This window comes from Mus pahari, chromosome 10 (assembly GCF_900095145.1).
Source record: "Mus pahari chromosome 10, PAHARI_EIJ_v1.1, whole genome shotgun sequence".
Taxonomy (NCBI): Eukaryota; Metazoa; Chordata; class Mammalia; order Rodentia; family Muridae; genus Mus; species Mus pahari.
In genome coordinates this window covers 110207571-110219379 of record NC_034599.1, presented here as the reverse complement: position 1 = coordinate 110219379, position 11809 = coordinate 110207571, and the positions used below count along the sequence as shown (strand labels likewise).

Sequence of the window (11809 nt, the reverse complement as noted above, 5' to 3'; positions counted from 1 at the left end):
AGCTTTGATGAGCAGAGACTGTCTATGGTTTTAGAACTTTATTATAGAAAGGCAGGGGAGAGAGAGGAGAGAGAGAGAGAGAGAGAGAGAGAGAGAGAGAGAGAGAGAGAGGTTCCAGCCTGTGTGAGGAATAAGGGAGAGGCATCTCTAGGCTAAATGTTTCCCTGGCTAGGTGCCGCCTTTAGAAGTGACATTCGTGGGTTCCCATGTAAGTCAGATTCCTTCCCAGGAAAGCCGCAAGAACACTTCAGTGCTCTTTCTGCAAACGGTTGTTTGTGGGTGCATGCCTAATCCTGAAACCCTCTTGATCCCTCCTCCCCACCAGACACAGAAAGACACAGCTACTAAGGAGTCTTACTTGGCATTGAACAAGAAGGAAACTTGCCACAGTAGTTCCTTGGGATTCTCTCTGTCCCCGAATTCTGAGTGCAGGGAACCTGAATTGTGAAGGCTGAAAGGGGTGAGGTGAAGGTAACTGGATGCAGCCATGGCTCCCCCATGGAAGCAAGCTACCCCTGCTTCATCTCTCATGTTCCTACCCCCTGACACCCCTTACCCATCTCTTACAGCAGGTGACGAGGTTTAAGCTTCCCACTAGTTTCTCCATCATATAGGGCCAGATCTTCCCAGGGGACCTCTCATGATGAGCAGAGGACATTGAAAAGTGCACCCTCTAAGCTCCCACAGGGGTACACATTGGACCACCTTCCCCAAATTCCAACGGGAGCAGTTCTGTGGACTTGCTGATCGCATTCCTTAACTCCTTTGCTTTTCATTCTTTCTTGATGCTTTATGAGTTTATCTCTCACAGAGGGAATAGAGAACCAATTAGTTCACATTAATCCTGAGTCCTACAAACTGAGGGAAAACGTTGTTTGGGGCTATAGCTTGGACTAATTACCTCCTAGTTTTACTAGCCCCATATAACAGGAGACTTTGTACACGTTTTATGGGCAAGCTGGTTTTCTGAAAGACCCAAAGTCGAGTAGAGAATGAAATAGGCTGAGTTACAGTCCCTCCTAAATAATACTCCTTAAGGTGGGAAAGCTCTTCAGGGTTAAATTGCTAAAAACAAAGACTGTGTAGGTAAACAATGACTTTCTAAGTGACCATTATTTGTCCATGTCCTTAGCATTTATGGGTCTTATGAAACAGTCAGTATATTTATGCCCCTCTCTCATTACTTTTGGTCACAAAGCTCCTGAAGGAAAAGACGTAATTATGCCTCGTGACTGTAATAAGAGAAGGATTCAGCATGGGAAGCCTCCTGAGAGAGTGATGGGCATAGACGCTGCCAGGAATGCCCGGAGTCTGAACTTATATCCATCTACAGAGACACTCAAGAGTGTGCTATATATAGCCAGGAAGATGATTGTCCTGAGTTCACATCTCCAAAACCCTCACAGAGAGCCAGGCACTGGGGCACCTCTGACTCCAGCACTGGGAAGTAAGAGACAAGAGGATTACTGGGGCTTGCTGCCTGCCAGTCCAGTCCCAGGTTCAGGGAGAGACCTTGTCTCAAAGGCATATGATGTAGAGCCACAGTAGAGGACACCTGATGAGCATCAGTAACCCACTGGTATGCGCGCACACATGCTCACACACACACACACACACACACACACACACACACACACACACATATATATACTACCAAAGTCTTCTTCCTCCTGATGGCACCCTATGGGTGCCAATTAACTCACATGCCACCCCCAAGCAGGCTCACCTGTTTTTGCAGTGAGTTTATCACAGTCTGTGGAATATGTGAGCCATGCTGTAGCCTGCAATGGTTAAGCACTCCTGTACCTCATGCCTGAGCAAAGCTGAGACTCCAGCCAGAGTCCATGCAGAGCCAGTCCCTCAGGAGAAGGTGCTGTCTGGTTTGTTTTGGAGTTTCGTTGCTGTTTTTTAATTTCTGCTTTATTTTAAACACTGAGGTATCTTCCCCAGGGTCGGAAAGGTATTGTAGGCCACAGGGTAATGAACAGACAAGAGGGAGCCAGGAACTCAAGACAAAGAAGGAATTCCTTTCCTTGGCCACAAGTTCAATGTTTTCCCTGGCAGAACTTTTCAGCTTGCTCTATTCTTTCTGTTGCAATCAGAACACAAATCAACTCACCTGTTTATGCCATGAGACGTGTGCTGGTGGAAAAGAAGAACAATTAGAAAATGATGCACTTTCATGACCTGTACTTTTCAGACTATGTATGGTAAATGAATGTGTTTTATTTTTTAAGGTTTACTATGGAGGATATTTTTATAAACACCAATCAAATGATCAGGAAAATGCAATGTGTGAAGCAAACTTTAGAGACACCAAACGTCATGACTTAGTCACAATAGCCATGAAATTATGAAGATGTTGCTCTACTCGGAAGGTTGAGCTTCACACTGGCTGGCCATGGATGTGCAAGTTTTGCCAATCAGCATTTGTTCATGGGTCAGCTTTTAGGTCCCTTGGCCCCGCCCACTTCATCCTATCGTATACCTGGGTTTGTTCTCTCTCAACTGGATCTTCTTCATCTGTGCTTGTTGCATGTTCTTCTGTGTGTGCAGGGGTATGGTGTATGTGCACATGTGTATACATGTGTGTACATTCACACCCCCCTCTCTTTTTGAGATATGGTCTCACTATTCTGGAACTTGAGATATTGGCTAAGGTGACTCCCCTGGGATCCCCCAAGTTTGCACCTGTCCTGCCTCCCCAGCAATGAAATTCCAAGTGGGTTCCTCTGGGCTTGGCTCTTAATACACATACTCTAGGAATGGAATCTCTGTCCTGTATCTTGTGTGTTGGGCACCTGATCCAAAGAGCTATTTCCCTATTTCCTTACTGAGCACTCTGTGATGTCAAGGAAGGGCCCACACAAGTCATTTCAGATAGCAATTTGTTGTATTTTAAAAACCCCAAATTTCCCTATTTCTAAGAGGAAATAATCAGCTTAAAGTTAGAAAATAACACACCTCTGGGAATACCATTCAGATGTGTGTCAGGGGCATGCTGTGGCTTTGGAAAATCTTTTGGAATCTTTATCCCCTATAAGACCTGTCCCTGTGGCAGTGGGTCAGCTATGGGTACAGATGCCAGACTGAGAAAATAAAAACACAGAATAACCATCTGAATCAGAATCCCCACCAAGCAATGCATTCTCTTTCTAAATATGGTCCAGATAGTCCGTGGGACATATCACCTCTAATGCCTAGATTATACTCATGTCTTTAATCTATTTCCCAAATTCAAATTTACCAGAAAGCCTGTGTTTTATCTGGTAATTCCACATAGTAATCTTTTAGTGTGAATTTCTGTCAATCTGGCTACCCCCTAACCCACCCCCAAGTTAAAAAATCAACCCAACCAAATTAAATCTAGGTGTATCGACCAAACCTGTTCAGCCATTGGCAACCAGAAGTTAAAAACAATAAAAAATGCTAATGTTTCTTTGAGAAAAGTGTATCTCACATGGCAGAACATCCGGCCATCTCTGCCATCTTCCTCTTCCTCTTCCTCTTCCTCTTCCTCTTCCTCCTCCTCCTCCTCCTCCTCCTCCTCCTCCTCCTCCTCCTCCTCCTCCTCCTCCTCCTCCTCCTCCTCCTCCTCCTCTGCTTTCTCTTCTCCTCTACTTCTTCTTCCTCTGCTTCTTCTCCTCTTCCCCACCTTTTCCTTCTCCTCTGCTTCTTCTGCTTCATCTTCTCTGCTTCTTCTCCCTCTGCTTCCTCCTCTTCCTCTTCTCCTTCCTCCTCCTTTCTTTGCTCATCCATTTACTTAATAAACATGTTATTAAATCTCATAAACCATTGTACTCGGCAGTATAACGTGAAGAAGGTACCTGAATTTCCTGTCTGTGGAGCTGAGAGATGAAAGGGAGAAACGCCTAAACAGGAACAATAGCACAAGATGTGCTTAAACCATGTAGCCGTATAAAGGTTCTTCATCAACCATGGTAGTGTGGATATCCCTTGGTAACAACTGTCCCATCAATTCCAGTCCCAGGGGATCTGCTACCCTCTTTTGGATTCTTTAGGCACTGCACACATATGATGTACATGAACACACATACACACACACACACGCACACGCACACGCACACGCACATGCAAACACACAGAGACCCATACAATAAAATAAACAAATCTCTATACACAAAAGAATCACCCAGCATCATGGGTGTCCGTCCTGATGATAGGTTATTGCTTTTCTTTCCCTTGACTTTATGTCTTGTCCTTTTGCTCTGCCTGTCATTTTCCTTTGGCCAAGTCTGTGTATTTGTTACCTTTCTTATTGACTTGACAGAATATCTGATGAAAACAACTCAAGGAAGGGATGTTTTATTTTGGATCAGGATTTGAGAACACCATCCACAATGGAGGGAAGCAGGGAAGCAAGGGCATAAGGCAGCTGGGTCACCTTGTATTCGTAGTCAGGAGGATGGGGGGGAGACAGTTGATGCTTAGCTATACTTCCCTTTCTGATTCAGTCCTAGACCCTATCTCATGGAACAGCATAAGCACATTTAGTGTTGGTCTTTGTATCTCTATTAACCTAATCTACAGATCCTGTCACAGACATACCTCTCGCTTTCCTCAGTGACTAAATCCTGCCAGAGAGGCAGTGAAACTTAGCCATCACAGTCAGTATAATTAAAGTGTAGTGAGTCACTCCACATGAGGACACAGGTTTTCTTCAGGTGGACAGCATGGAGACAAACATTATATGTCTGTCTCTGCTCCTTGAACATTCATTCCAGCACCCCTACTACTCCACCTTCCTATGGGATGTTTGCCACAGCCAAGCCATTTTAGAAGTCAGAGCTTGTCTTCAGTGGGCCCTCTCCTGCCACACTGTACATCTCATGAACCTGGGAGCACCTATGCCCTCTGATGCCCTTTGCTACCTCGGAATTTGTTGGTGAGTTGGTAGCTAGGGCACAGGAGACTTCTGATTTAGAGAGTGACTCAAACCAGTTGCCTCCTATTTCCACTTAACCATTTAAATGGAAAGTACGGTTGCTTCCTCAGAGCGCGAATGCAAGAGACACTATTCTGAAGGAGCATCCTGCTTCCCGATTGGCCACAGCTACTGATGTGTCTAAGACTTGTGTGTGTAAGGACAACATGATTTTTTACAATTCTTATAAGGCACTAGGCATAACTTCAGGAAAGCCTTAAGTGCACATTGAAGATTCTGAGGCTAATGGCCACGGATGCCCAGAAACATTCCAATAATCCCGTGAAATAGAACAGCAGTTTGGAGTGTAGCAGTCTGTGTAGGAATTGTTGATAGCATCCATTCAGGCTGAGTATCTTACACAGACGTGCACTATTGCTCTGAGTGAGGAGTTAATTTGTTTTAGCCTTTTTGTTTGTAAATAAGACAGTGTTTCCTTCAGGGACTCTACAGAGCCAGTCCTTTCAAGGTGAACACCATTGTCCTTGATCAGGACTGGTGAAGGGGCCTTGGAAGCTGCACTTCCCAGCACATAGGTGCCCAGTGGGTCACGTGGGATGACAGTGCCCTAAAGCAGATGCCTGCCCCTCAGGTTGGAGGATGTAGACTGAATCCCATGACAACATTCTCTGCTAACAGCTTAGCAACCCCCATCAATCCCTTCCCAAATATTTTCACTAAAGTGACTTCTCTCCTTTATTGTCACTAAAGTGACTTCTCTCCTTGCTGCAACTGAAGAACTGACAGGAGCAACTCGAAGAAGGAAGAGTTTGTTCTGCTCACAGTTTGAGGCTCCAGGCTGTCGTGGCGTGGGAGAAGGAGGCTCGTAGTCTCAGAGTGTCCGCAGTCAGGAAGCAGAGAGAGATGACCACTGGTGTCCAGCTCGCTTTCTCCTTTTTGCTCAGTCCAGGAGCTCAGCTAATGGCTTGGTGACACCCATATTTAGGTTGGGTCTTTCCACCGCAATTAACCTAACCTTGAGAATCCCTCACAGACACGCCGAGAGGTTTACAATCTCCTGTGTGACTCCAGGTCCTATCAAGTCCTCACCATTAACCATCACATCAAACCTAGGGTGGCTGAGCTGGGGACTTACTTCTCCAGCCCTGTCTTGGGGTCTTTGCCCCTTGATGGCTTCATGGCAGCCTCTGGGCTGTGGCCAAACACACTCTGGAGATATAGAAAGTTTCCTATGTCTGCTGTTTCCTCTGGTTGGCTAGCTTCCCCCCTCCCCCCCCCGCCAGGATTCAGGCTAGCATCTAATGGAATATGTATGACATGTTAACGGTATCGCCAAATTCTTCAGGTGTTTATCTTAACTGATCCTCATGAACTATAGGAAGTGGATAGGGACATTTGAAGAATGAAGACACATGCACATGGAGTCTGCAGAGGAGGTAGGCAGGAATGGAGTCACCTTTGTCAAGGCTTTGGACACTAAACACTCCAATAGCACCAAAACTCAGGACTTGGTCCATACCCAGCTTTGACCTCCAAGCTCCTATTAAGGGAGCAGTTTCTTAACAATTCTTTTTAAGGCCAAACCCCAGTGTCTATGCTTCCCCTTGCTTTAAGTCTCCTCACTACACCTAGAAGCTCCTGGCCTTCGAGCTCATGCATGTATTCTTCGGCATACACCCCTCACTGGGATCTGTGCTGTCAAAGAAGAAGCAGTTTTGACCTCTGTGTCTCTGTACACCCTCTACCAAGGTCAGTGCCTAGGCAATGACAAAAAGTGAAATGGATGGGCTATTTATATGGCTTAGTGGTTAAGGGTGCTTGTCACCAGGGCTGACCATCTGGGTTCAATCCTAGCAAAGGAACCTACACATTAGAGCAGAGAAAACCAACTCTCAACGCTTGTGTCCTGACCTCTACACACAGATGTACATGTAATATACAAAAAATAAACATAAATTTCAAATGTTTTTAAAAGAATGAAATGCCCCCAAAGCACACCACGAGTCGAGGGACAATTGTTTATTATATCCAGGATATTTTGTTCTCTAAGCATGTCAGAACACATGCTTTGTGTCTGGAGCCTTGCTAGTTCTTAAGGCTATGAAGGAGGATATGGCCCACCATTCTGAGTTTAGAAGGTCGTGGGAGAAACCAACTCTCGGAAAACCAACTACACCTTGGGAAGTGAGCGTTTAGGGAAGGCTGCTTCAAGGGGGCATGTTCATGCTGACAGAGGAAGCCAGGTGTGAGCTTGGAGATCACGTTACCAACATGACCTCTGCTCAGTGGGACTCAGAGCTGGACCATGAAGTGTGAAGAGTAGAATTTACAATCTGATGCCGAGCAGAAAGAAAGGACCCAGGAGATTCCCAGAGTCTTGACAAGTTCTCTAGAGTCCAGACTTCACTGCGCACAGAGATGTGGCCAGAAGACTTTGAGATGGGTGCCAGATTTCAGCTGCTGTCCTCCATTTTATGGGTGGGATAACTGAGGTCCAGAGTCTCCCCTTTAGAACATGGGTGAAGCTGTCTTGCTATGCTTCCATTACACTGCCCTCAGTTTTCCCATACCTACCTTCCAGCCCAAGTTCTGATTTTTGTCGTCAAGAGATAGCTGTGTTGGTAGAGTGCTTGCCCATTGTGGACAGGGTCCTGGGTCCCACAGCCAGTGCCCACAGGTACCTGGTCCATTAATTAATTCCTGCCTTCCATACCAGTGCTGGGGAATGGAAAGCAGGAGGTTCAGAAGTCAAAGTCATTCTGTTTCACAGCAAGTTTAAGAGCAGCTTGGGGTTATCTGAGACCCCCCACACACACACACACAGAGAGAGAGAGAGAGAGAGAGAGAGAGAGAGAGAGAGAGAGTCAGCATAAAAACCAATGTGATGTCTCTGTGTCCTTGTCTTTCTGCTGGTACACAGATTTCAGAACTGAGCTTCCTGGAGCTAAGGAGCCCAGGAGCATAGGCTGTTACCCAGAGAGTGTGTGGGGGGCGGGACTTACGCAGAGGTGGCATCCTGTGTATTGCAGTTTCAATTCTCCCTCCATGTGAGGAAACTGCCTTTGTACCTGGAGTCTTTTATCTGAAAGGACGGCTGGAGTGTTCGGCTGACTTGGGGGAGTGGAGAGGCACAGAGGCTGGCTGCCCACGCTCCGGGCATGCGTGAGCACTCCCAGCAAAACACAGCTGGCACAGCTAATTTTAGCCTCACCGCCGCCTTGCAGAGAAACCCTTTAAGGAAATATATCTTCTCTGAAACAATCTGTATTATAATGTAGCAGCTGATCAACGTGTCAGAATATTATTACTGGTGGGGGGGGGACTCTGACAAGTAATTATGAGTTTTTGTTCAATTTGTGTGTGTGTGTATACAATACTTACAGAGCCAGGAAAGCACTGAGAAAGAGCAAGAAAGAGAGAGAGAGAGAGAGAGAGAGAGAGAGAGAGAGAGAGAGAGAGAGAGAGAGAGAGAGAGAAAGAGAAAGAGAAAGAGAAAGATTATTTTATTCTCCAATAAGTGAACAAATGTAAAGATCACTTTGATTTTATTTTTAAGAGATAGATAAAGTCACAACACAATTATTTGTGACAGTTAAGTCAACCCCCTTATTGAGATGAGGCTTGGCTTCCCTACAGAGGTACCCAGCTGAGAATCCCCACTTTTTCTCCTCTCTTGAGCATCCTCCAAAACCTGGGTTTCATCTTCAGGTCCTGGGTTCATCTAGCTTTTAATGTGTTAACAGATTTTGAAAAAGCCTTGAATACACTTTTCTCCCCACTTAACTAGAAAGGTTGGCACACGTGTGTAAATACACACACACACACACACACACACACACACACACACACACACACACACATTTCTCCTTTCCCCCATGCTCCCCTCGCAGGGCAGGGTCTGTTTTGTTCATCAATGCCATACCTCACCTCTGGGAACTTGGCGATTGAAGGGGAGAAGCAGCTTGGGAGCTTGGGAGCTTGGGAGCCCTGGTCTGAGCAGGGCAAGGAGGGCTGGGCCATGCCCCACCCAGGCACTTCATGGACAAGCTGGGGTTCGGTTCCACCGGGCTCGGCTGCAGACGCTGCTCACTGTGCTATTCCAGATAGCTAGCGGAGGGGTGGCAGCAGCCTCTTTCTTTCTTTTTCTTTTTCTTCTTCTTTTCCGTCTTCTCCCCCCCGCCCCCCTTGGAGGAAATACTGCAACCTTCTGGACTGCGTGCCCGGCTCCCTGGAGAGACTCTCTCAGTTCCACCCACTGGCTGGAAGGAGGGGAAGTGAGAGGGGCAAGGCCAGCGGAACACACCATGTCACTCTGGGAACCAGACAGCAGCAACTAAGCCTGCACGGGTTTCTTTTTCTTTTCTTTATTTTTTTTCTTTTTTCTTTTTCTTTTTTTCCCAGTTTTTTCCTTTCCATTCTTTTTCTTTTTGCCCATTGTTTCTTTTCCCTTTTTCTTCTTTTTATTAACATTTCCTTTTTCCGCGGTGGGAAAGAGACACACGAGAGACCGAAAGCTGTACTGCAAGGATTCCGAGTTGTGCTAAAGGATCTTTTTCTTTTTTTCTCCTCCTTCGCCTTTACAAGAGCCTGCGATTGACACCACTAGAGACAGGCTGGTTACAGAGCAAACTGCTTCATCCGGACTGGACCGGGCAGCTGGGAGGAACCAGGCAGGCAAGAACTGGGGAAGCAATCTGGGGGTTTCGCTACGGATCTCAACCCCCATCTGTTTTTGTTTTTGTTTTCTTTTTCTTTTTCTCTTTTCTTTTGGTTCTTTTGTTTTGCTTTGCTTTGGTTTTTTGGTTGTTTTAAATTCCTCACGGTGTTGGAACTAGTGAGACTGGAGTCTCAGAAGCCTCGGCAGTCACCCAGACTGCCAGGAACAGTGGATTAAGAGAAAGAAGCTCGCCTGCCTGGGGCATCCTACACCCTGTTATTCAGTTTCCTGCCTCGGAGATAAAGATCCCAGCTACATGGGCAAACGCCTGGATCAGCCACAAATGTACCCCCAGTACACGTACTACTGTCCTCAGTACCTCCAAACCAAGGTATGGCTGGACCCGCGGTCTTCAGAAGGTAGCGTGCTGCCTGGCGCTCCTCCGGAGCGTGGCAATCGGACCCTTTCCTCACCCTAGCCCCCATCCCCTCTGCCGACCTCTTTCAGATTACTAACCGTAGGAAAGGAGTTAACAAGCCAGAGGAAGAAGGGAGAGGAAGCCCGGAGTGCAGCTTTCTCTTTAAAGACAGGGGACTTTTCAATGGAGTGTTCTTTTGTTATTTAGCTGCAGAAATGCTGGTGAGATGGTTGAAGTCTTTTGCAGGTGAGCAGGGATTTTTTTAGAAACGAGGTCCCAGCAGACCTTCTCAGGAGCGAGAATATTGTTTTAGGAGCTTTTCTAGAGAGCTGTTCTTTGTGTGTGAATCTCAAAGACTTGGGTACCCCCTCCTCTTTCCCCCTTCCTTACAGAAAACACTCTGGGGTGGGGGCCACTTAAACTTTTCATGGCCTAGTGAAAGAGGAAAGAGGAGCGCCAGGAAGCACCCAGCAAAGTCTTTCAGAGTTTGTTGAGATTTTTTTTTTTTTTTTTTGGTTTGGTTTGGACTGTCTTTATTTTATGTGAAGCCTGACTGAGATGCTGTGGGGGCTAAAAGAACTAGAGGCTTAGCATCCATGGCTTTTACTTTTAGACTGGCCACCACCCCCACCCCGTCAGTTACCACTAGGAAGTCTGGGTGGGTGGGGGGGGGAGAAAGGCATGGGATGTAACTGATAATAATTGGACTTGAATTGGTTAAAGACTTTGGGCTTTGTGTGAGCATGTGCTTAAGTGATCATTAGGGGCCCGGAGGCAAGCCCACGAAATTGAGCAGGGGGGCAGTGCCCACCCTGAACTTTTTATCCTGCAGTTAAGACGTGAAAGATGTGAGGTGAGAGATCCATGCTCTAATCTGTCAATTCGATTGGGTTTGATTTTGGGGTGGGGGGTGGGGTGGGGGGTACCATGCTGGATACTCTCTGATTTCGTAATGAATTAGCCAGACCCCTCCATCTTCTTATTAACTCCACATGTGAGAGCAAGCAGGGCACGGCTGAGCAGTATATGCTGTCACTGGGTTCTCTGGCATGATCAGTGTTTGGTAATTCACGCTAAGGTTACCTCCCATTTACTCTGTCTCATCAGACAGTGACCATTTGGACAACAGCCTCTCAGGATTGCATTAAAGGCTGGTGTTTCTTTTTCCATTTTTTTCCTTTTCCGATTGCTCTATGCTATGCCCTACCCCTCCAAGGTCGACTCACTTTGCTTTCTGCCTTTGTGCCCACTTAGTTTGGGCAGCCGCTGCTTAAATAGACCAGCCCTCCTGCCTGGTGCCCTGAGTATTAACTCTTTGGGCAACTTGGTAGACAGTGCTGGCTGCCTACTACATTAAAGAAATGGTCAGGCGGGTTAAAAAAAGAAAAAGCACACCCAAGGTCCTTTTACTCCGCAAAGAGACAAAAGCAAGAAGCTCCAGGGTTGCATGAAAAATATCAAACATTCCAAACCTTTTACTCATTTGGCTAAATTTTTCCAAATGTTTCCCCAAATCGTGCTTTGTGCTGGTTCTGGTTTTCTGGTGCCATTACAACCACAGAGAAACTTTTGATTGAAGTTTGAGTGAAATAGTTGGGGTTTTTGTTTTGTTTTTCTCCTAGAGAGCCTTTAATGTAGTATTACTGAAGGAATCGTGAATGCTGGTGAGAGTTAAAGATACAGGGTGCTGGGTGAGTGAGCCACTGTAGGAAGGGGAGGGGTGAAGGGAAGGAGAGAGATAGGAAGGAGAGAGGGAGGAAGAGAGAGACAGACAGACAGAGACAGAGACAGACAGACAGAGACAGAGATGGGAGTGAGGAAAGACTGC

The 11809-nt window shown here is 46.4% G+C and overlaps 1 protein-coding gene across 5 annotated transcripts in view; it reads left to right on the top strand.

Annotated features, from left to right (window-relative positions):
* Positions 1-8969: 8969 nt before the first annotated feature.
* The window catches only part of Rbms3 (RNA binding motif single stranded interacting protein 3), a 682938-nt gene continuing 680098 nt past the window's right edge, over positions 8970-11809 (top strand). For all 5 annotated transcript variants that reach the window (XM_021206005.2, XM_021206004.2, XM_029542750.1 and 2 more), the window contains exon 1: positions 8970-9954. In XM_021206005.2, the coding sequence (XP_021061664.1) occupies positions 9880-9954 (75 nt within the window). In that variant the 5' untranslated portion in view covers positions 8970-9879. The remainder of the gene's footprint in view (positions 9955-11809) is intronic.